The sequence below is a fragment of the Poecilia formosa genome, unplaced genomic scaffold (assembly GCF_000485575.1).
Source record: "Poecilia formosa unplaced genomic scaffold, Poecilia_formosa-5.1.2 Scaffold44, whole genome shotgun sequence".
Classification (NCBI taxonomy): Eukaryota; Metazoa; Chordata; class Actinopteri; order Cyprinodontiformes; family Poeciliidae; genus Poecilia; species Poecilia formosa.
Window position 1 is genome coordinate 1,000,950 of NW_006799983.1, and position 25,766 is coordinate 1,026,715.

Below are 25,766 nucleotides of genomic sequence, written 5' to 3' on the forward strand. Positions count from 1 at the left end.
ACATTTTCTGCTCTCACCGACTCTTAATAGACATCTTAGCCAACTTCGATTTATGTATGGGAGTCCGAAGTGTCACAGTTGTATCTATACGACTTGTAAATTATAGGTAAAGGCAAAAACAGGTCAGCCATCTGAATAAACCCAAAGTGAATGGCTTAAAAATATAATCCAGGATAATCATGGCTCAAAAGATTCAGATGAAGGTTAGAATGCAGTTTTGTGCAAAATGGATTTTAAGCCTCGCCACGAAAAAATTCATATATTCAATAGGATTTCTATTTTTTTTTTTTCCAGCAAACTGTCTTTCTTAATGTTTTCTAAACCTGTGTGGAACGAGGCGGCATGCATGAATGACAGCATTGTATATTCATAGAAGATTTGCTGAGAATTGTTTTCAGCTCCACATTATAGTCAATACTCTCGTTACTCTACTGCATTTAGTGGGACTGCATCAAGGTGTCTTTCATTTAAATTGTATGTAAAAAAAAAAAAAAAAAAAAAAAAAAAAAACATTGTGCAAGGTGAGAACCAGTCTGGCCTTAAATATGTGGTAAAATCAAGACTAATACTGTAAGCAAATGACTCAGTGCAACCACCTGCTCTGAAACGAATAATAATAATGAATGTTGTCATATATTGTACCACTTTTAAATGTAGTCAAACATAAAATAGTAGTCATTCATTCATTGAAAATCCTAAACTTTTTCAAATTTTATAGTATTGCTATCTGCTAATCTTGTGCTACCTAAAACTCTATTCTTTTTCACTTTTAAATTATCATAATAACTAAACAAATTTAATCACACTAAGGCTGTCATGCCACTTACAGCATGCACTCAAAACCCGACATTCAGCAATACTCAACGACATTTAATTTTCACATTAGAAAAATCTAAAGTCGTTTAAATAACAGAAATAACAGACATTTAGAAAACAAAATAATCAGAAAATCCCAAAGGAGATCTGACACTGCTGTGTCAATCTGAGAAAATGATTTTGGTACAAAGAGCTGTGAAGGCTTCAGCGCCTGACGAGGACTGCAGCCCATCTGCAAGGCCATCTTGTGCCACGGAAAACAACTGCCTACATGCTATTTACTGCTTAAAAGTGATTTTCTCTGACAATTTCGAGACATGGCCTCGAATCCTCCCACTCATGCCTGAGGTCTGAAACTGCTGGGGCTTCAGTGGTAGATGCAGGCGGGAGTAGGGAGGGGGCTCTGGACTTGTGCTCCAAGAGATTCCTTCTTGGCATTCTAACCAGAGCAAGCCATTGAAGTTTGTTGCAAATCTCTGTGAACTCCTCGGCCTTTTATTGGCTCAAAGCCTCAGTCCTTCACCAATAACTAATGTCTTGGTCCCCAACAACTCAATCCAACCTAATTACTATACAAAACGTGGAGAGAACGACGCTGCATTCAAGAGAACTAGGAGATACGGGACAGATGATGCAATGTGTTTGTTTCAAAAGTCAGACTGACGACTGACTTGACTTGAAGGTTATGTATTTTAAAAGACATGTGACAACCTCAGTTCAGGTTGTGGATTGCTACTAAAACTGTTTTAATCCAAAAACAAAACAAACAGTGAAGTACAATACGATACTTTTTAAATTAACTGACAGATCAAACACAGTGAGTATATTATATCATCGCAGTGCACAAAATGTAACTGTTGTCAATATCAAATGCTACATTTTTCACACAGATTGACATAATGAACTTTTTTTAGTTCTGCCAAATCTTCAAAATAGCCTTTGTTTAGGTTACCTTGGTACCCCCAGGCAACCACAGTTTCCTTGAATAACACACAGCAAATTGTCATAATTGGTTACTTTGGTAAAGTTTAAGACCATTTTAACAAAGAGAAAAGCTTAAAGAACTTAAACTGTGACCTAATTCACAGCGCTTGTCTCTATAAACACTATAATTAAGAAACTGCAGAGAAATTGAATAATGATCAAATAATTAAGAGTCAGTATTAACTAGCTAAGCTGTTGATTTTTTTTTGTTTAGTGCTCTTCTGTGTATCTTCTGTTTCAATATATTTTAACATAAATCTTCTTAAAAGAGACATTTTCTCTAGGATGTGGCAGCAGCTGAGTTTAAGACAGTGCTATATGTCGAAGAATAAGGAACTTGGACTAAACTGACTCAGAACAGATGAGGGGGGGAAAAAAATCACTCTTTGTTCCACTTCTTCTTTGTTCCTCTTTCCCCAGTCACAAAGTCTGAGTCGATTATGTTTTTTAATCCGTCTCTGTTGAGCGTGTCCAAGGGGTATCAGGAGAAAATTCTTTCCCAAGTTTTCAGAGTTAGTGGGTTATAGAGGGTGTACATAGCGGAAAATGAACATTAAAGTCTGAATCTTAACTTCAGCTTTTCTTCTCTATTTCCACTTTTCATTCTGCCTTATGTCCCATGTGAAAATGATTACCCTAAACCTAGGAAATAATGGACCAGTTTTAACATCATTGTCTGTATTCTGAGAAATGGTGCTACAAGCTCTTTCAATTCGTTACTTATATTCGTTGAATTCTGCATACTGTGACTTTTTTTCTGCCATTTCAAGTTGTTCCATTTTGTATAAAAAAAAACAATCCAAAGCTAATCTTTTGAGATCAATAGAAAATGGCTAAAAACCAAAATAAATAAATAAATAAATAAATAAAAATAAAAATAAATAAAATAAAAAATGTTGGCCACGCCATGTATCCAGCTTGCATTTAAACTATTTTTCCAAGCATTTTACCTGTGGACATAGGCTGTCAATTTGGGTGGCTGCCATCCGTACCAACTTCACACCCTCTTCATTGTTGGAGATGGAGCAAGCCAAGTTGGCCACCTGAATGAAGCAAGCAAAAAATGAAAAAAACATGGTTACATCAAAATGAACCTGGAAACATCAGTTACTCTACGGTATAAATAAAGCTTAAAATTTAAACTGGAAAACAAATGACAAGTATAGGCAAACTAAAAAACACCAGATGTTTATAGCACTGCTCTCAGACTGCAGGCTTACTGGTGGTTCTGAGAGTTTCTAGAAGTAAAATTATTATTGCTTTAGTTTTCAGGATTCTCCTGCGAAACCAGACCCCAGTATTAGTCTGTGTCTACTTTAAAGACTTGGCTTTAAAACTTTCCTTTTTGATTAAGGTTCTGGTTAAGAGTGACTTAGGTTATCCTGAAAAAATCTCAGTGGTTATGCTGCTGTAGGTTCAGGCTCCTTGGGGACAAACTGACCCCTTATCCACCTCATTCAGCTACATTCCCCTCCTTAATGTTGTTATTTCATCATTTTACTTAACACACTCTGTTTTTTTTCTCTTCTTGCAAGCTACATCTAGTCTGGTCTTCTGTTTAGCTGTGAGACCTTCCTGGAGTCGGGCATTGGCTGAGCTACTGCTGCCAAAAACTTATAGATGACACACTTGGTCCTGTCTTTCACTGGTTAACCATGTCTCTCTCTAAGATACGGCAACTGGATGAGCTTTTACTGTGACAAACTGTCTGTGCTCTCTTCCAACCTATAGAAAACTGTCTCAGACCTCATCTGCAAAGCTCCGTCTCTCTCATCAACGAAGCCATGAAAAAAAATATTACCTCCATTAACTTTTAACTTTAGTCTTACATAAAAAGTTCTTCTGAACTGTGATTCTCTGCGTGTATGTGTATGTGTGCATGCATGCTCTGTCTTCTCGAACCCCCAGTGGGTCATGCCAGATGGCCGTTCATACCAAGCCAAGTTCTACTGGAGGTTTCAATCTGTTAAGGGGAAGTTTTTCCTTTTGCTACATGCATGGCCAGTAGAAGGGATTGCTGTGACTTCACCAACACATAGCGAGAGACTGACAACGGCTGCCACATGCTCATCCAGGAAGAGTGAATGCTGAAAGTCAGTGTGTTTGGTTCCCTTATTTACAAAACTTACAAGGGTTGTTGTTTCATTTCTGATCTTTCTAACATTACTGTTGTAAACACTGACTGATGACTTTTTGAGTTAGTACAGGGAAATTATAAGAAAGAAGAAAGCATTGAACAGGTTGCAAATAAATAACTGAATTTATTTGGATCCAAAATGACTGGATTCAAGCAACATGAAAAGTGAAACCAGAAGTCATTAAGATAACATTTGCAACACTGCTCTGATGATAAGAAAGCATAACTAAATAATTGAGGAGTTTTGTTAGTGGTTGCCTAATTTCATAATTAAGGTGCTAATTGGGTTTTATGAACAACAACAACAACAACAACAAAACAAATCTTTCTTTCTCTCTTAAATAAGTTTACAGATAAAATGTTTTCCATCAGACCGTTGACTTCCTGAAAATACATGTCAGCTTACCTGAGTTGATATTTTAATTCCTTAGTTCATTTTGGTGCATGAACTAAACACAATAGTTAACAGTTCACTTGCTCTAAACTCATTAAATGTATTTCAGAGAATTTAAAGACTGTGTAATATGGACTCTGGATGCAATATACCATACAGAGCTGGCTGGTTAAATTTACAAAGTAAAGTACGTCAGAGGTGCAAAATGGAATATTTAAAATCACCACCTCTGAATCATTCACTTTTTATGACAAACAACAAACACACGCATGCACAAAGCTGATTTTCCTCATGGAGTTATTAAATTTCTCCACACCCTCACTGCACCTCATTGCTAATTTTAATAACTTTAAAACCCTTCAAAACCCAAATCTCATTCCCAAACAAATCAGATTTCAGCATGAACCTTTGGGCTTTGAGACTGAGCTGAACAGACGTGTGCCTGTTGGCAGCGAAAGGTGCCAGTCTGCATTAGCACTTCTAGCGCTCATGTCACTGTTTGAGAGAAAGTGAGGTAAATCAAATTTGTTTTAGAGGACTCTTGCTTAGAGCTCTGTCTCTTTACTCGTGACAGCAATGAGCACATTGATGGATTACAGTCCTTTATGTGAAGCAGGGTGTGCATGTAGGTGTGTGTGAGTGCGTGTGTGTGTGCGCGTGTGCTTAAAGTGGTGTTAGTGACAGAGTGGAAGTGTGTCATTGTGAGTTGGCGCCCCATAAATGTGATTGGATGTTTGCATTGGATTTCTTTGAGGACCATGAAAAGCATATTTTTCAACTTAAATGCTGTTGGTGATGTTATTATGGACTGAAGAGGTAATTCTCTAACATTTTTAAAACATTTTACAATTTTTAAATATATATAATTTTTCTTGTCTTTCCAAAGTGCATTTGAAATCAGGAAAATTTTGCGGATACCCAAAATTGTTATCCACTAAAGAACTGCTAGAGCTTCTGTCTTTTTGGGGTTTTTCCTAGTATCTCATAGAAATAATATTCTTCTTTTGCTCAAAAAATCATATTTTATGAGCAAATATTACACCTTTATCTCTTTTTGCTAAGTATTACATCTTTAATGATGAATAAACAACATTTCTGTTTGTGATGCAATTATTTTTGTTCTCATGCAACTTGGTGTAACTCTTGAACAAGTATCCTGAAATCACAATTAATATTTCCTTTGAAATAGTGTTTGTTTCATTTTCTTGCACTTCCATTAAGAAGCAGGCATCCAAAAAAAAAAGAAAAAAAAAAATCTATGCATTTTCACATTCATCGCTGATTCAATTAGAATACAACAGCTCCACTTAACCAGCAGAAATCACATCTCTCTTCTCTGACTTTGTCCTCTTAACATGCTTTCCCGTCTCCAGCTCTGCTCAGCCCTCTGACTGCTGTTGCGTCTCAGGAGGCAAAAGGGGCAAAGGGCTCTCTGGATCCTGGAACCATGCCCAACAGGCCCACTCCCACTCCCTGTTACCTAACACAGAGTGCAAGGCTGGGGCCAGAGATGCAAAATCTAGTCCAAACTACTAATTGCAATCATCTAAGGAAGCACTTCTCCTTTGGGTTTTAATTTCTCTCTCTTTTTTTTTTCTGACAAGGGTGAGAAAAACCAAGACGGAAGGTCTGAGAGTACACCCCGCAAGACTAATGCCGATATGGTCAAAGATACTGGAGCCGAATAAGGAATTCAAAGAGGCAGATGGAAGAGTGTGTGTGCGTGTGTGTTTTTGTGTGAGTGTGAGAAAAGGAGGAACAGAGAGAGATCCCTGCTGAATGGCCATTCTTCATTTTAGCCTAGAACAAAGAACTATCGATTCTGTCCTTTAGCTCTGCTGCGGATAATCACTTCAATTCTAATTTGATGACGGTTTCCATGGCACATAGAGAGATGGGTCTTCTTATGCTAGTCATTTAAATCACTGAAATGGAGCCGAGTAACTGGAAGACGCTCAGACAATGTCGGCTTTTTTTTTTTTTTTTCCATTACTCCAGCTGGGGCGTGGTTAAATTGGACTTCTTATGCGTCGTCTGGAGGCAAATATGATCATAAGACGTCGAGTAACATCTTAAAGCGGTCTGTCTTGTTCTCGCTTCGCAAGAAGCAAAGTTCACAATCGGCTGACCTCAAAGTGATTTCAATAATTCGAGTGCCTCCCTTCAAAGCACCAATTCTGCAGCCATTTCCAGCAGTTACACTAGAGAACATTTGCAAATGGAACCAATCCAAACGCTGCTGTTAGCCAAGGTTCCAGGTTCAACAGTTTGTCGGAGAGGAAAGCAAGAAGTAGAACTTCAATCGAAAAATAATGTGAAGGGATGGTTCACTGAAGAGGACATTGATGGTTACTGTATGGTAAATCAGTTATCTGTACTCTCAACTTGTTACTGGGAAGCCGTTTGTGAAGGGACATAAAATGCAGAGTTTTATTCATTTTTCACTGAACCACAGCTATAGAGCACTACTGCTTTTGGTTGCTCTTAGCAGAACACCTAAATAGCAGAATACAGTTTGCAGGATGCAGAAACAAACACTGCAAGTATAGTAATGATTACCATGAAATAGTGACTACATACTTTGAACTAAATCTGCAGAAAGTAATGAATTGTGGGGAAGTGAAACAAGAAGCATTGATGGGATTTGATATTATTACAAATAAAATCCTTGAATGTAAGTATGAGCTTTCTTTACTTTGGCATCCTGAATAATAAAAACAATGTGTTTAGTCATCAGATTAACCTAGTTGTAAGTCCTTCTCAGAATAAATGCAGCTGTTTTGTAAACAGCTGCATTTAGGTTCAGATTTCAGACAGGGCAGGGGGAGAATTAATCAGAGACGCGACCAGGACTAGAAGAAAACTACAGATGAAGGATAAATACAAGAAGTCATCTCTTCAATTGTGGAAAAAGCAAACATGGAAGAATGTGTACTGGTAAGATGAGACCACGTTCACAACACCAGGTCAAGTGGAAAACTAACATTACCCTGAGCACGCCATCATCTCATGAAACATTGTTGTGGAAGCTACAGGGATGTATTTTCTTGAGGTGGAGCTACTTAGCAAAGAAATTATGCAAACGCTGACTATGCATGTGCAAACTTGTTAGATACCAAATAACAAAATTGTTCCTGAAAGGTAATTTAACAAACTATTGCCTCAGTGGGAGGAACAGAAAGAATGGCAGACTTTTCAGAGATATGCTCATTAAAAACACAAAAACTGCCAAAATGCAGTACTTTGAGTCGGTCTAGTAATAAAATGAAGGTGGTGGCTGTAATATGATGACATTTGAAAGAACTCTATCTGCATAGTAGTGCCAGCCCTTGCAGGAGCACTAGCATTTGTTTTAGTCACATGCTGTTAGCTCCAAATGGCCACAACTGTACATTCACAGTATGGACTGGAAGAGACTGAAGGTGGAGATGCATGACATTAGGTAACACATGCAGTCAAGGTTGTGTAAGGTTCAAGTCCATCGGGAACGCCAGGCAGCGGGAGCTCACGACCTGCTGTAAAATGACTGTGAACCACAACTTTGAAAATCAATCCCCATTAAAGAGTGAAGTGCTTATTGCCTCGGGAGGAATGCCCACCGGGCTTGCTGCGACATCAAAGCAATGTCAAACCTTCTGGCATATTAAAACAAGAAAAGTGTGAAAAAACAAGAACAAAGGCAATGGATTTCCAACCATGTTCAGACTGATATTAGCTGAAGGGCTCGCTCCAGACTTAAAACATGCTCTGATAAACATTACCCTTTCTAAATTTTAAGTTTTCACTTGAAGCAAAAAAAAAAAAAAAAAAAAAGAAACTTGTTTAAAGTCAGAGCAAACCTTTGAGTGACACCTCTTTGAGATCACATCACAATAAATTGCAAAATAATATTACATGCAGTATTCTGAGCCGTATCATTCATAGCAGCAAAACGGTTTCACCTAAATCCAAGTTGTGAGGCTAGAACACGAAACGTGAGTCACTGTGATTATAGACTGCTGTTTAAATTCTCCCTTTGCTACCTTTTTCTGTCAACCCACACATAACCAGCCAAAAGACAAAGTGGACCTAAATTGCGAGTGACTCTAATGCACTTAGAGGTTCTCTACACTTCTTAAGTTGGCATGGAAATGAGCTTAAGTCGCTGTTTACGAACTGACTGTTTACACAGTGACAGGTTCATAGAACTGCCCGACCCTCCTTCATGAACAGTCTCTGCAGTTTACCCCCTGGTTCAGTGTTGAAAGCTGTCGGCAGGAAACGGGGAACAGGTGCACACTGAAGCAGAATGTCAGATGAATCTATAATGTCAATAATGCCACACTTGCAGTTTATGAATCTTTATTTTTCCTTATAATCCCAGGTAACAAAAATAAACAGCCAGTCCACTTAAAATGCCAAGAGTTCTGACACAAAGATACTATTTAAAGATAAATAATTCAGGACACTGTTAATGTGACCTATAACCTGCACAAAAATTGTTTTATTGAGTTAAACATCACATTAAAACTTTATGCTAAAAGAGACACCTGCCATAAGTTACAGTCCCTCTGGTTAACACCAAACACTGTTTTGTTCCTATAGTAGTTCTTTTTTTCTGACATTTTCTTTGGCATATGTGGCTTAGAGAGAGATTCTAATGTATCTAAGGAATCTAAATAGTCTAAAGGTAAAATTATAACACTGTGCACCCAGTGCAGCACTGGGAGGTGCAGTGCATAGGAATTATCTTTGCAATCTGTCCAACTAGGATTGGTTTTGCAAGGCAGAGGGGGCAGATGCACCAGGCTGATGGACTCCTAACCAGAGTGGTGTGATAAAAGTAAAAAGTACTTTGACAACGTATTAGTTTGAGGGTAAGTACATCCAGATTAAGATAGAATAAATGTGGAAAGAGTTCTGAAATGTCGGTCTTGATTTGTTACATTACAAAAATCTGACATTTTACCTGGAGCATGTAGACTTTTTAGTCACTGTAACTCTTCTTCACATAAAATAAATACAGAAAAATAACAGAGAGGCATCATGGCAGTACCGTGAACAACTGTAAAAATGAAGTACAGAGGAGTAGCACTAACTTCTATTTATTACTGCAAGAAAAGTCATTCTCTATGTTATTCTCTGATGCAAAATTGTAATGTCCCAAGGTTAAGACACTCACAATGACCCGTTGATGGCAACATAGTAGTTCAATGACCCGATTCTATACGGTCAATGGCTCCTTAACAAAGCTCCTACCAGGTCAGCACAAGCAATTGTACAGGTCCCCTGTGACTAACCCTGTACAACAGGACCATTTAACTGAGGTGGAGATGCACAATGGGAGCACACTAGCAGTTATGTAAATGAAACAGCCTTCTCTTTTCCACACACTGATAGTTAGTTACATGCCATAACTTTCTATCACACAGATGACTTCCATGTTAATTACCTTGCAATGTGTTTAAAGTTATTTCTCAGTGCATTAGATGATTACAGTCGTCTTTTGACAGCACTGCTTTTAGCAGAGCGCTTAAGTGTTCAGCTTCTGTCCTCTTTGTGATCACATAAGGATTTTGAGTTCAGACCTCGTATTAATGTTTTAGGCTTTTCATTTTATGATCAATGGAGTCAAACGTGTGCGCAGATACAGCATCTTTAAGATTTTCTAGAGAAACATAAACATGTAGAAATTCTCTTTGATCTCCCCTTAAACTGCAATACTAATTAAGCACAACTGAAGACTATATAGAACTATGGGAACTTCCAAAGTAAAGATGACAAAAAAGCTAATATCTGACATTTAAACAAGAACACAGGAGGATCCCTCCAAAAGGATGATATGACTTGAAACATATGGCTTTTAATAAAAGTATATCTTGCTGCAGCTGATATACTGCAGCAATATATCCTGCAGTATATATTGCTGCAGTATATATATTCCTCCTCAGCCATGTCCCTGAGGAGACATGGCTGAGTGCTAGGCTAATGCTAGCTGACATTGTCTCTGATTTGATAAGGCTTATCAAAAATGTGTGCTTGTAGCATATTTTGTTACAGCAAGCTCCAGTTAATCATATGCAAACAAAAACTTGCAGATAAAAAGTTTCTGTTCTTTCCAAGCAAGGGTTTTATTGGGTAGGAAGCTGCAACAGCCAACACAGTCTCTCTCTGTGCAGGCGCTCAAACAGTGTTAAGGGTGTAAAAAAGACATATGCTCTGTCTGGATATTTTGTATGATTGAGATATTTTTTCTTTCTTTGAATCTTATTAATTCAGTTTTGGGTAAAGATTAGAAATATATATATATATATACATATATATATATATATATAAATTTTTAAAAACTTGTGTTTAAATGTGAGACAGATACCTGGAGATTTTCAAATCTGATTAAATAGCCCATACGTACTCCAGATTTCTGTGGTAGAAATCACAACACTGGTGGAGCATTTGTGAGTCACGTAATACGAAGGTAAACAGTGTCACAGTGTTACATTTGTATTGGGCGAATTATTAGTCAGACATTACTTTAAGGATTTTCTTATTTTGAATTATTATTATTATTATTATTCCCACCTGCTGGCACAAAGTGTTTTTTTTTTTTAATAGAGAAAATTTTACAATAGGTTTACATCTACAACTCATCATACTTTACAGTGGATTTTGCCTAAATTATTTTCAGGTTTTCCCTCATCAATATAATCAATGGGCACTGTTTAATATAAATACAAAAAAAACCCAAAAAAAACATCTTCTGTAAAGCTGTATATAAACTTCATTGATTGAAGAACACCTTTCATTTCCAAATTCAGTAAGAAAAAAAATCCAGATATAAATACAAAAGAAAACAACAAAAAAGCTTCAGTTTATAACGTAAATATCCACTTCAAGGCAGCAGTCCAACACAACAAGAACCCAAAGAAGAATTGAGCTAAACAAAATTAAAGACCATCAATCAACTGACCTCTTCTATCCTTATCACATAAAGCTAATGATCCTCTCTTGGACCAAAAAGCAAAGCTGAAAGTTTCACACAATGAGGACTTCTCTTTTTCTTTCAAACATCCTGCACACTTTTCTGTGTCAGACTCTAAAGTTCAAAACAAACTTTTACTGTAAACCTTTAAAAAACTACGTCGCCAGTGAAAGAATCCATATGAGGAATAATAGCTATATTTGATTGAATGGTTGCAATTTGCCTTGTAAAGAAAGTGAAGATGTATTAGCAGTATTTATTATTTTTCCTCTAATTACCAGAGTGCTGAAAATATCAGAGGTATGTTTTTTTTTTCCTTTCTTTTTTTTATATATTGAATTACCAAAATAGAAGCATGTGTTGACTTTTCTTTTTTGAAAGGCTATATGATTTTCAATCAAAAGCTGTGGTTGGCTGCAGCAGAAAACAGCCGCCAAAATCACATCACAGTCTCCTTGACAACCATGACTGAGCTTGCATAAAACTCTGACAGCGTGATTTACAGTGGTCGTTTCTCTGGAGCCATGACTAAGGTTTGACTACTGCTAAAACCATGGCTGGCTTCTCGATAAACATGATAATTTGCTGTAAACTCTTGGGGATGTGAAGCAGTGCTGCTAGCTAGGTTGGAAACAAGCACGGGGGGGATGGTGGGTGGATGACAATGCAGACAAGTACATACAACAGTGCACATGGCTGCAGATGTAGATACACACTTCAAAGAGGAGTGGTACAGCCAACTGATGTAATACAAAAGAAGACGGTGGCAATCTGTTTTGTAGGAGGCTTGTTCATTCCTTTATAAATGTCAAGGAGCAAAGGGATTTTTATGCGGCCACATACGCAGAGACTTGAAAATGCGATTCATATTTACACCAAAATTTGAATGCCTAGGCCCTGGAAAGAGAGAATGGCCACCTAGAGATAAATATCCACAATATAAAATTTTATTGAGCTCAACAAGGGACAGAGATAGGTAATTGAAAGCAATATAAACAAATCAAATAATGTGCCAGGACATGGTGTAGAGGAGTGTCTCGCTGTTCAGCTTCGGCTTAAAGTCCTGGATATTGGATTATCTTGTTCACGTGGCTGTGAATGACGGTGCATTAAAGAGAGAAAGGAGAGGAGAACAAATGGCTGACTCACTTTGCCCAAGGCGCAGGACAACTATAGTGTTCACACTTCACATTGGCTGGGGTGTCTCGTTGCTTTGCTGTGCTTACATCTTAAGTAGTAAGGACAAAGTAGACTAGTTTTGGCTCACTTTGCTATGAACATTTAATGGTAAGTGTGTGGGGAGGAGGGGAATCCTGTAACAAAGTAGTTACATGACCCTACATGAGGAAAGAAATATGTTTTATTTAATCTGGTACTACTGTGGCTTTTTAATGTTACAATCCTTTTTGACTTTTGTTGAAGTTAGTACTGTAGTTGGAGGGGACAAGCAGCCTTTCTCACAGGTCTTCTCCGCACCCACCCAAAAACACAGCTAAGCTTTTTTTCAACTGAAATATTGATTTTTCTCCGCTTTGCTCCCGCTCTCTTCCACCCACCCTCTTCTCCCAGGAGTGCTGGCCAAGCAGTGGAGCTTGGCACCAAAACATAATTATGAAAATGGACCTCTGGGTTGTTTCTTTTAATCTATCTGTCCCTTTGCAACAGAAGTTATTTAAAACTGTTTCAGGGGAATTGAAATGTTTAACCCACTTTACTGTAAAGGCTAGTTTACATATCAGTGCTACAAGATCAGGTACGGTCAACATTTCATGGAAAAGCCATTTTATTTCATTTCAGTACTTAAACTCATATATGTGTTGGTGTAGACTCATTAGACACAGTTATAAATATTTCAAGTGTTCAGTGTTTTCAAAACACTGATTTTAAGCTTGCAGCGAATGAAAAGCCAAATCTTTGAGTTTCTCAGAAAATTACAATACCAGAAGACAGAACTTTTTTTTTTTTTTTTACAGACTGTTGGCATATTGAAAATGGTGTCCAGTAGTGTATATACACTACATTCTTTGCCAGGCTTATTTTACATGAATTACTGCATCATTGTGGCCAGCTAAGGAGTTGTCGTTGGCTTTGGTGATTCTCATCTTCCTCTTGGCAATAATTCATAGATCATAAGTTGTCTTCAGATCAGATCAGATTGCCGGCCAAAAAGGACCTGCCGGAGAATGAACCTGGCAGGAAAATGGACTGGATTTAAATAGTACTTTTCCAATCATACTGACCACTAGAGCCACATTTAAACTCACAAATACGCACTCCGATATGTAGGCAATTTGGGACAAAGTGCTTTGCCCCAGGGCACACAAACATGCAACATAAGAAAGCTGGAATCAAACTTACAACCTGCCAATTGCAAAACGACCCAATACGCCCCAGAACTATGTTTGACTTGCTCTAAAATGTCTTGGTGAACAGCTGCACTGACTTTAGATTTGATAAAACACAGAGAACCAACATGGCTCTCCAAATCAACACTGATTATGAAAACCTCACACCAGACCTCAAACATCTTGCATTTCATTCCTCTCCACTCCTATTTAGGCTCCTACACTGTGATTTCCAAATGGCATGTAAACTCTACCTCCATCTGAAAGATGAACTTTGGACCACTGTAGCCCACGTCTCAGTTGAGTCTATATGTAGTGGTTCGCACATGACTGCAGCCACAGTCCAAGCATTCTGAATCTTTTCCAAATTCTTTAACGTACTTTGTTTTAGATCCTCTCAAGGCAGCATGTCTTCTTGTTTCTCACACACTTTTTCCTTCCACTAAACTTTCCATAAATATGCTTGTACACTACACGGTGTGAACATCCAGCTTCTTTAGAAATGACATTTTGTGGGTTTCACTCATCTTCTGGATAACCTTCAGCTGAGCAGTAATCTTAATGTTCTGTGAAACTAAAATGTTGGGTTTTGGTTAGTCATCAAAATTATTCAAAACAAACACTTGAAATAGATCACTGTGTAATAAAATTTTGAATTAAATTGACTGAGAAAAATGAATCATTTTTAAAACATTTTAATTGACATGTACCTGTGTAAGATGTCACCTGCTTTGGCACCAAAATGTTGGAAAACTTTTCATATTATTTCAGGTAGTGAATAGTGAGATCTAACTATGAAGATGACATTTTGATTTACATGCTCCCTAGTTTCCATCATACACTGAATTGCATGATAAAATGAATACAGACAGAAGCATCTGCTGTCTCTCTCTAACTTACAGTTCAATGATGTGTAATATCTAAAACATCCTACTAAAATTATGCCCACTCTCTCAAGAATAAACTATGGAACATGAGCGACAACCATTTTAAATAGGCTTATCTAGCCAGCTCCAGCTTAAAATCCATGTGGAAGCATTCGGTTTGTCTCTGTGCCTACACAGTGGCTGAACACTGATTAGGTTGGTCAGAGGCCATCATAAAAGTTATTATTTCTGACTTTTGTGAGTGAGCATGTTCATATTGCCTTTCACCCACTGGATTAAAAGGACGGCATCTTCTTTCAAACGAGACCAGATTTTAAGTTGATCTAAAGGATCTTATAACAGCAAGGTCCTATTTCAGACAAAATGTGAACACAGCAAGACCTTGACATTTCTCCACATCACATCCCTTGGCCTTCTCACATCTATCTTAGGCACAAGAAGAGCATGATTAGTCCTGTTGGATAATAGATGCACGCAATGGTAAAGGTCAGCAGTTGTCATTCTGTAATGCCTCAACCTTTATATCGGGGGATGGCTGAAAAGAGATTATGATTCATAAGAATCAATAATTACTCATCCTATATCATGTAACGTGTTCTTGAAAAATGTAAACAAGTCGGCTTAGAGGTCAGAAACTACCTTAATGTCCTTTCAGTTGGCTGGACTCACAATTAAAAAAGACATAATAATAATAATAATAATAATAATAATAATAATAATAATAAGGTTGTTGATTTTACTAAAAATAAAATGACTCCTTTAAGATGTATCAGAGAGAAAAATTTACTTTCTGGGCTAAAGCTTAATCCTAACTTGGATGTGAAAATATAACTGTGATTCTAGGGCTTTTAAATAAGTGATTATCTCGCAGGTAAAAAATAAAGGTGTGAAAACATTAAAGGCCATCATGATAATGGCTGCTTGCAGAGTGAACAGCATAGTTAACAGAATTAACATCAGCTATCATCCATTATTGTTCAGTAATTACCACCACAAGTACACTAAAGTGTTCTTTAATAAATGTTAAAATGATAACATTAGAAGAATAAATGATAAAAAAAACAACAAAAAAAAACAGCAAAACAAGTAAGCACCAGTAATTTTGATTGTAAGATGGTGTATCTCTACACAGAGAGAGTCCTGGTCATATTAAGTTGAACAAGGTCACCATGAAGGAAAGGATGTTATTGGTACTTATTTAATCAAAATATAACTGTAGTCAGGTGGCATGAATTAGTCACCAAAATAATGCTAAAAAAAAGCAAAGAAAACAGCAACAAAACAAAACAAAACAACAAAAAGAAAAAAAAAGATTCCCTATCAGCAGAATATCTCATTAAGAAGATTTTTTTTTTTAGCCTGGGCTACCAACTGACATGATTTCTGTCATTTTCTTTATAAGGCGTTGACAAACTATGAATTATATGTAATTAGGCTTTTGCAAGAACATTGTGTGACTATTATTCCTTGTGGAATAGTGTCTGAGCACTCATCATGTTCAATTTACCTGGTAATCTTTAATTAGTAAGGCAAAGTTCACCCTGTAACATTTTGTGTTATTTCCACACTGAAAACAGGGACACTGAGTCACCATTCAGTCTCACAGCTGCTGCCTATATGGGTGCTGCTGCTCCGCAGTGTAATTAGCTGTTTACCTGAGAATTAAATCTGTTTTATTTATCCTCGCACATAAACAAAATAAACCTCCCACAGGCCTTTCTGAATCATGGGAACATGCTCTCAACAGCTCTGTTGTCAAGCAGTCTACATGATATACACTGAAGGTGGCAGTAACACCTTCTCCATGTTTTGCCACCAAAACGTTACACTGAGGGCACTCTAATTTGATTGCACTGACGAAATTATTTGGGGTTTGCATTGGCTGTTGAAGAGTATTTATTTTAGCATAGGAAGAGGGAAAACACCTGCTAGGTAAAAACGAACAAAACAAAAAACAGAAAAAAAGCTCACAAATGTGTTATTATCTTTGATATATGCCTTTGAGCAACAGGATTCTGCCAGTTATCAGTGTTATATATATAAATATATATTCTCAATAACACAGATCCTAATTTTAACTCTGAGCTTTTCCTAATCCTGTATTAATATTTCCAAATACTTTAGGTTTCACGACAGGAAGTGGCTGAAATCCTAAAAGGAAAAAAGGGAACAATCTGCAGACGTGGATTGATTTTATTCATGTCGTTGCAGATACAGTTTTAGAATTTCCGTTCTGTTTCATTCAGTAAGCTTTTCTCTGACTTCATGTGAAGCACCTCACTGATACGGCAAATAGCTAATGTAGTCTTTCATTCACACTGACACCTTCCATGTTGTTACGTTGTCCGCAGGACCTGGAACTGATAATGTTTAATGTTAATTGGTGACTGATTAATAACTCACTTATATTATTCTAACTTTTTTAGAAAATGTAATGATAAGTTTGCTGTTCTCTGGTAATTTACCAACCTATAATAAATCACTACGTTGTTACGTGTTAGAAAACTGTCTACTGTTCTGTCTCAATCTCTTCTTCTGTAAGTGTTTGTGTTTTTAGTTCACACACTTATTATTAGATGACTGGAGATCTCATAACCTCTGTTTTCCTCCCACAGCTCAGATCGAATTTCAGCTGTGACCTATCATCAAAAGGTTCAATTTTCTGACACTGCTGGTCAGTCAATATACTCACATGATATAGAGAAGGGACTAAGGTCTTACGACTTAACTCTCTTGAAAAAGGCATTTAAACCCTAAAAGTGTCTGTGCACACAATAACTGATTGAGTTTTCCACCTCATCATATGTAATCACATATTACAGTGGAGTGTCTGAGGTCTGTATAGAAGTCGTGTATTCCTCACTGATGTTTTCCTTTCATAAAGTAGGTAGTGTCTGAGCAAGACAAAAGGCCTTGATTTTTGACAAAGCAACACAATATACACACTTTGCATCAAAATCTCTGCATTTTCTGATTCACACCATTGGACAAACACTCCAGTGTTACCCCCGCAGCAAATAACAGCTACACTGTTAACATTTAAAAAGCAGTCACTGAAAAATTTATGAGCAACAATGTATCACTTAGATGTGCCAAGTAACCAGGCAGATAATCATATCATTTCAGCAGTTCTGTGAATACATATGGGGTTGTTTGCTAGGCTGACAGCGCCTAGTTGTGCATGTTTTAAATGTGCATGTAGCTCACAGATGTACCTAAAATATCAGTGTCTAGACTGTGCCGAGCGCTCATCAGAGCTAGCGATTCATCAGAAGCGGAAAATCTTTGCCACCCAGATGACACTGACTTTTGCCGTAATTGGCTGGAAATGGTACAGCAAGGGAGTTTGGAATTATTTGCCATGGCAACCACAGTCTTTGTTCTTTAGCTAATACTGTTGTTGAACTCTTGGCAAGTTGTCGTTTCATTGCTTTCCCACTTTTTGGAATTAATTCAGTAGAGCAAGAACTCAATATTCAACTGTGTGTGTTAATACAAATTTTAATGCTGTGAGTAGCAGAACATTAAGAATGTTTTGTGTAGATGTTCATTCTAGTGTACATTAATTAAAAAGACTGTGCTGCTTAATGAAGATTTTACATATTATTTAAAGGAAGGAACATTGCATTTACTCAAGTAATAAATATTTTAGTGTTAAACAAAAATTTATTATCCAAATTTAACAGAGGTATGAATAGCAATTATGTTACGTTATACACTGAATATTAACTTGCATAAAGACTTAAGACCTTTTTTGCTTTGCCATGCATCACAAAATCCATTTAGTCGTTTCTCCACAGTCTGTATGCACCGCTCTACAGTGCAAAAATAAAAAAATAGCCCTTTTTTACTATCTGCAAATGTATGTATAAATACATTATTAAACGACTATATGATAGAAAGTAGGAGAGTGATCTTGAGAGAACAGAGCGATAAATATGAAGTACTCTGGCATCAAAACCTCTTCCAAAGCGATTTCAGACCTTGTGAATTTTTTCATATCAATATGCTAACCACCTGAAAGATACTTGTAAGTATTGACTCAGAAAAAAATCATTAACTAGTTCAGAAGTGACCAAGCCAAAGCCTACACTGAACATCCTTTCATAAATACCATGTATTCACCTTCATAGTCCTTGAACTTTCACAGTTTGTCACATTTCAACCATAAAATTCTGTGTATTTAGAAAATCCGATTTCATATGAATGCAGCACAGAACTTTGTAAAGTAGAAGGAAAATAGGAAACATTCATCAATGCATTCTTAATTCCCAGTTATCAACGGAGCAGGGTCTGGTGACTGTCTCCAGCAGTCATTGCATGAGAGGTGGGGTGGATCCTGGACAGGTTGCCAACTGGACAGGGCAACACAGAGACGAAGTACAAAAAGCAAGCATGGACACACTCAGAACCTCAGGGGCGAATTAAACCAATTAATCTAAGACTAATGTCTTGGATAGTGGGAGAAAGCCGTGGGAGGAGGTGTGGCATTCACTTGTTTTCACCCCTGAGGCAACGTTTTGTAAAAACACCTTTTGTTGCAGTTATAGCTGAAGGTTTTTTGGGGTATGTTGCGATCAGCTTCAGTAGATCTTGAGACAGATGATTTTTACCTTTTTATTTTTTTTGCGAGACAGCTCAAGTACAGTCAGATCAGATGAAGAGTGTCTCTGAACATCGGTTGTAAAGTGTGTTTGCAGAATCTAAAATAGATTTAGGACTGGGCTTTGAGTAAGCAGATACAACACATAATGGCACTTTCATCTGGTCTAGCTGTATGTTTAAGATCCAGAGGAAGGTGAACCGCTTCCCCAGCCGATAGTCTTTTGCAGCCTCTAACAAGTTTTCTCAAGGGTTGATTTAAAAGCATAAACATTACTACACCCCCTCACCCTGCAAAGCTGGCTTGCTTGTATAGAAGTCATCTGACACAAGCCTGTGAATATCTTGCTTGAATAGTTTTCCACCCAACTCTTTACAGTGTGCCCAAAACATATGGGGATTCAAAAAGGTGCCTTAATCTCACCTTGAAGTGCTTTATGAAAGAGACTAATATCTCATCCTGTCGCCTTAGGTGGACAATAATGCCTTGGTAGGTTTGTAGCTGTGCCAAACTCTTTCCATTTGTGGTTTTGGACTAAAAAGCACTCAACACAATTTTCCAAGCGGGGTATATATTTTTTAAGCCTAAATATTCTCCAGAACTTTTTGACTTCTCTGACGTGTTAAATGGTTTAATGATGCCATTTGTCCTATAATGTTTTCCAGCAAACCTTTGAGGCTTTTGCAAAGCAGTTTCATTTATAATTAAAATTCAATCATACACAGCTGGAATTTGTTTACAAATTATTTGACTTATAATAACTACTAGTTTCAAATCTATGGTGTTCCAATATCTTATTCTAACAATTTATATTTTCTCTTCCCCTTTATGTACTACTTTGTGTTGCTATATAACACACATTTATGAAGTACACTAGCCTTTGTTGTTGTAACATGACAAAATATGAAAAAAAAAATAAAATAAAAAAGCTCAGGTGTATTGCCAGGCAATTCAACTGTGATATCAGGTCAGAAATGTCATGTTTGAGCATAAACAATGTCAGAAAAATTTTGTTTTGCCTTGTAAAATTACTAATATTTGTCAAAAAAAAAAATGTGATAAATGGTATCCTTTAAAATGTATATCACCACCAGCAACCAAGACAAAATGAAGCTTAAAAGTTGTAGAGGGCCATACCAAAACGACTGTACTCCTTATACAGGAACATGAGGAGGCAAAGGCATAGAGGTTATACTGTTAACTGCTACACAATCCTTCATCCGACAGAGAACTGCATCCTCTCCCTCATCTTCTCCTCTCCCTATCCACCCAAAAGTGTAGCTAACCTCTGGAGAGAAGACGGATGGCTCCTTCTGCTCCATTAATCTAATGACAATGCCCCATGACTAAGACCAGCTTAGCAGGCATTGCTCATCCCCACTGGCTTCTTTTTCACTTATCATGCCATCTTTCTATGAATGCAACAGGGGCAATGACAGCAAAGGAGGGCGAGACAGAAAATAAAGTGAGGCAGAGTGAAGACAAACAATGGCCGGGTAATATTTAAATGGTGTCTATGGTTACCAAAGGATTTTCCGAGACATACTAATGCAGCATGTGATGAACAGAATCTTAAAAACCATTTGGAGATGATTAAAGCCCGGATCCCAACACCGCATAACATGTATAGGGAATTTTGGCCAAGTAATACAATGATGAACTCTGGTTTTGCTGAAAAAAAAAAAAAAAAAGAAAGTGATGGTGAGAAAGCTGAACCTGAATCAACGGTTTCTAAAGACATGAAAACATAATAATTTGGAATAAAATCAATATTTACAAAGCGATTCGAAAAGTGGAAACAATTTTATTTCAGTTGTTAGGCCACAGAAAGAATTTTAGATTGGGGAGCCAAAACCCCCTGTTGAGTTGCCAGCAGACCCAAAGGGACCACTTGGAATGGGCAACCGAGATGGGTATGTTCCTTGTAATTAGTTGCAATTTTAGTGACTTATTTAAAGATGGGATAATCATTAGCAGATAATTAGCGAGATGTTGAACAACATAATTTATGTTTTTGCTTGGCTTTTTGCTTTTGTAGATTTTGTTGTACATTTGATTATTTGTGGATTTTGTTTTGGAGACACAAATGAGCATGCCAGCAGTCTAGACAGCACAAAAAGACATGCTTTCAGCCTTTTCAGTCTAGCTGTTTTGGTAAGTGCTTGACAACATGCTATATTAATACTTTTAGCAATTCAAAGGCGTTTATTTGAATATGGAAGTGTGTCACTGCTGTAGATACTCAATATATATCATTGTGTATATCAGTGAACAAAGTCTTCAATGACATTCACATAAATACAGACTGTGGAAGAACAAGGTTCTGTTAGACCTCAGCACAACTTTTGACACTACTGTCCATTAAATATTACTAAAGTGACTGGAAAGCTAAGTCAGGTGCTCTGGTGCAGTACTTGACTAGATCGAATCTTACGTAAATTCGTAAGATTTGTGTGAATAATTAATTTCTTATGGGAGTGGACAGAAGTCACATGTAGGGTACCCAAAGATCCAATTTTTTGGGCTTCTTCTACCTATATACTCCCTCTAGCTCAGATTATATAAAGTAATAAGATTAGCCATAGCTACATAAATGATACAAAACTCTACTTTACAATATCACCAGGTAACTCCAAACACCTCTAGGCACTAAACAGAGGCTTTTAACAAGTCAATGTGTGGAGGTGTCAGAACTTTCTACAGCTGAACAGAAACAAAACTGAATTTATTTTTGGATCTAAAGAGTTACAATCAAGAGCCAGCAGGCCACTTCAGTTATTTCAGTTTGGACCTAGAGATCAGGCCCGAAATGTGGGTAACTCACACCTGTAACTTCACAAACACATAAAGACAATTACAAAGTCAGCCTTCTATCACCTGAATTACATTTCTATGATTAAAGGACTAATTTCCCAGAAGGATCTAGAGAAACTCACACGTGCTTTGGTCTTTAGTCGCATTGATTCCTGTTACATTGTCTTCACAAGTCTGTCAAAAAAGTTATACAGCTGCAGCTGATCCAGAACACTGCTGGTTGCATTTTTAACATACCTAAGAAAATAGAGCACACCATCCTAGTTTTAAAGTCCTTAAACTGACTCCCTGTAGTACAGAGAATATACTGGCTTCAAACTAAAATATATTAAGATCTGTTGTTATCGTACCAGCCTTCCAGATCACTCAAATTTACATTTTCTGGTTCTAATCTCTACATCCCAAGAATCAGAATTAAACATGCAGAAGCAGCAGTCAGTTTTTATGCTCCACTAATCTGGAACAAAGTGCCAGAAAACTGCAAAAGTGCTGAAACACTAAATTCCTTTAAATCAAGGTTAAAACCCCACCCCTTTAGAGTTGTCTTTCATTAATAATGACTGAAACGTTGACTAATATATTTGAAATATGTTTGATGATAATTATTCCTCATTGTTTTATTGATGACATTTGACAAAATATAATGCTTGTTGCTTGTTTCATAACGAGCTACTGTATTATGTTTTTATCATATAAATCACTTTGAACAGTGCTGTTGCTGAAATGTGATATGCAAATTAACTGTACTTCTGGAAAAGTCAGGTTTTATTTGTTTGACAATTTTCTTTAGCTTCCCTCTTAGACATATAGATATGAGTTTCTAATGGACACTAAACTCAAATTTTCATGTATACATAAGTTTGGAAATGTCTTGTTAATGAGAAGCAGCTACTTGGACACCTGCTGTGGGGACAAGCAGATGACTGGGTGAGGATGTGAAATCTGAAGCCATTCAGGAGAGCCAGGCACCTCAAAAAGCATAAAGTAGCTATGTTACTGTGGCTTCTATCGCTCTTCATCTAGGTCATGCCAACATGGAGTACAGATGTAGCACAAGACAAGGCTGTGCCCTTGTTTTTGAACAAACCTCTTTGACTGCGTAATGACTATCTTTGTGGTGCCTCAGAATAAAATCTAAACCCCTCAAAACATCAGCTTGTGCGACAAAAAAATCTGAAAGCTGCCATTCATGGGTCTTCAACATAGGGCTGTGTAATAACATCGATTTTGCGATATGTATCGGTATTTTCTTTCCTAGAAAAAAAATCGATATTCATCCGCAAGTATCGTAACATGCAACTGTCACCTTGCTCACTCACTGCTTGCTTCGCAGGGAGAGTGATTAGGTCATCAGGCTTAGAGTGATTCCTTCAGATGTTAAGTGTCAAGGTTAAAAAGGTATCAAACTATTCAGAGCAGGGCACTTGGTGTACTTTATTTACTTTACAAATGCATGTAAGCTACAGTTTGTACTGTTTCAATTAAAAGGAACATGTTTTCTCACCACTTCTTTGATTCATTTTGTCCAGCTGTCGACTTTAAGTCTGTGTCCACGTCCAACCAGAGCCAGGTATTGTGTAGTTGGTGCTTTTAATCATTTTTCAGTTAAATTAATTCAATCCAACTCTATAACAGTCACAAAATGTCACCAAAATCACTCTGTCCCTCTAAAATCTTTCAGAAAATTGCAAAAGTGTATTGAATTGTATCATTTGCTGAATATCGCAATATATATCGTATCGTGAGCAGAATATTGTGTATAGTATTGTGAGATTATTGTATCACTACAACCCTACTTCAACATGATGTCACTTACATCATGGTAGGAGTTAGTGTTGTTGGAAATGCTCAAAATGTGATACAAAAAAGTTGCTTTTTAAAACATTTCTTAAAACTCAGGGGAATTTTACATAACTATTAACTTACCATTTTATTTATTTTTATTTGTTTTGTTTTTTTGGCTGAAAAACTTAGCTAGTTTGAAATCTTAATGTACTGCACGGTCTTATGTTAAGAACACAAATCTACACAGAATTAGTAAATCCGGAGTACATAAAAGTCCTCCACAGGTCATGTCATGATGTTGTCTTTCACAACATTGAGTTCTTAATGTTCTCTCAGTTCCATTGCAAACCGTTCCTTTGCTGCCACTGTATCATGCAGTGAATCTAAGAACATTTACATAATTACTGCTTTCCTGACACAATGAATGCACACACAACTGCAATCTAGCCTCACAGCCAAGACTTGTGAACAGTGGATGCTTTCTGCACCAAACAATAAAATCATGGCTTCTTATGTTACAGTTCAGTTACGATGCCACTTGAACTGTAATCCGTGCTTCAGATGACAGTGATGTCCGGTCATTTCAGCCCTGAGTGCTGTGTAGTAGAAACATCCCCGTCCCACTGACACCTCTGGGAATGTTGCTGCTCTGTGGTGTATGTATTGCGTGCTGATGCCCAGAAGAAGCACAGACTGTGTGTATATTAGCCTAGCGTTGGATGGAAGAGATGTCTGCTTCACTCAAACCTCTGGGGAAATAGCGACCAGAAGTTGGCTGTCAAACAGCGGAGCCCATTGCCTAGAATAGCACAGGGTCAGCTTGGAAAATAGGCCTCCTACACAACATGGGCACACATGACTTCCCGTGCTAAATGAGTGACATGCAAGTTGAGATAACCACCAACCACTCCAAGTCACATTAAGGGTTAACGTAACAGATGCATTTGGGATCGCCTCGGCTCATAAACACATGCTAATGCTTGATGTTATTGACTGATGCCTTCCACAATGAAATAAAGTGAAAGTCATTACCTTTTAATAATACAGAGACCAAAAATTTAATATTGTGACAAAGAAAAGATCTCAAAACACGAGAGTTATGCAGCAAATGCCCCACCTTTGCTCCTCTTTAACTATAAAAATACAGTTTTTCCTATGATAGTTTTGGGATACAAAATGACATAACCCTAATGAACTATTTGATTGAATGCCCTCTGCCTTGTAATCAAAGGGAATGGTTGCTGCCATGGTAACAGAGCAAGCAGGGACCAATACAGTTTGTCATTACTGACTGAACAAAAACCAATATAAAACGTTATTTGCCGGCCAGAAAGACTGCCAGGGATTAAAACCTTTCACATTGCTGTGTAATTTCTTGGCGTAAAAACATCAGCTATCTTTTTAAAAGCCACTGCAACGTGCCACATGTTTTTCACAGTAATTTGCAGGAACATCGATTTCATGCATCTGGTGTTCAAATTAAAAATCAACCACAAAAGACAATACTTTCCTGCAAAACAGAACAAAGTTTATAACCTCCTTCTTTAAAAGTATTAAAACGGCAACAGCCAATGCATGTTGTTTTGGTCATTATGTGCTTATATTAACGAGGGAATGTTAAAAGGTTTATTGAAAACACTTGACTATAAAAAATGCAAAGAACAAGTTGTGCACTGGAAGCTCTCCTGTCTTACGGTTATTAAATCTATAGTCTTTTGTACCCCATGTTAGGGATGGGCATTTATTATCAAGACTTTAAATTGTCAAACCAGCATACTTTACCAATCAGTCCAAATGAAAACCATTTGTTTATTGTCCTCTTTGTTGCCACCTGACTTTGATGCATTTTTACAGCAAAAAGTGCTGGTTACAGAAGCCTCCTGGTTTAGCGCCTCTGTTGTAATGGTTTTATGCTCATAGAAGTAATACATCCACTGAAGAATACTCTTACACATAGGTTTGGACTAGTTTTCAAATTGACAAAGGAGCTTTGTTTCCGCTTTGTTTCTGAAAGGCATATGATTGAGACGGCTTCTCACACTG

The 25,766-nt window shown here is 37.3% G+C and overlaps 1 protein-coding gene across 1 annotated transcript in view; it reads right to left on the reverse strand.

Moving 5' to 3' along the window:
• ctnna2 (catenin (cadherin-associated protein), alpha 2) overlaps positions 1-25,766 on the reverse strand; it is a 257,593-nt gene that overhangs the window by 58,864 nt on the left and 172,963 nt on the right. The window contains exon 4 of the mRNA XM_007551842.2: positions 2,751-2,843. Within this exon, the coding sequence (XP_007551904.1) occupies positions 2,751-2,843 (93 nt within the window). The remainder of the gene's footprint in view (positions 1-2,750; positions 2,844-25,766) is intronic.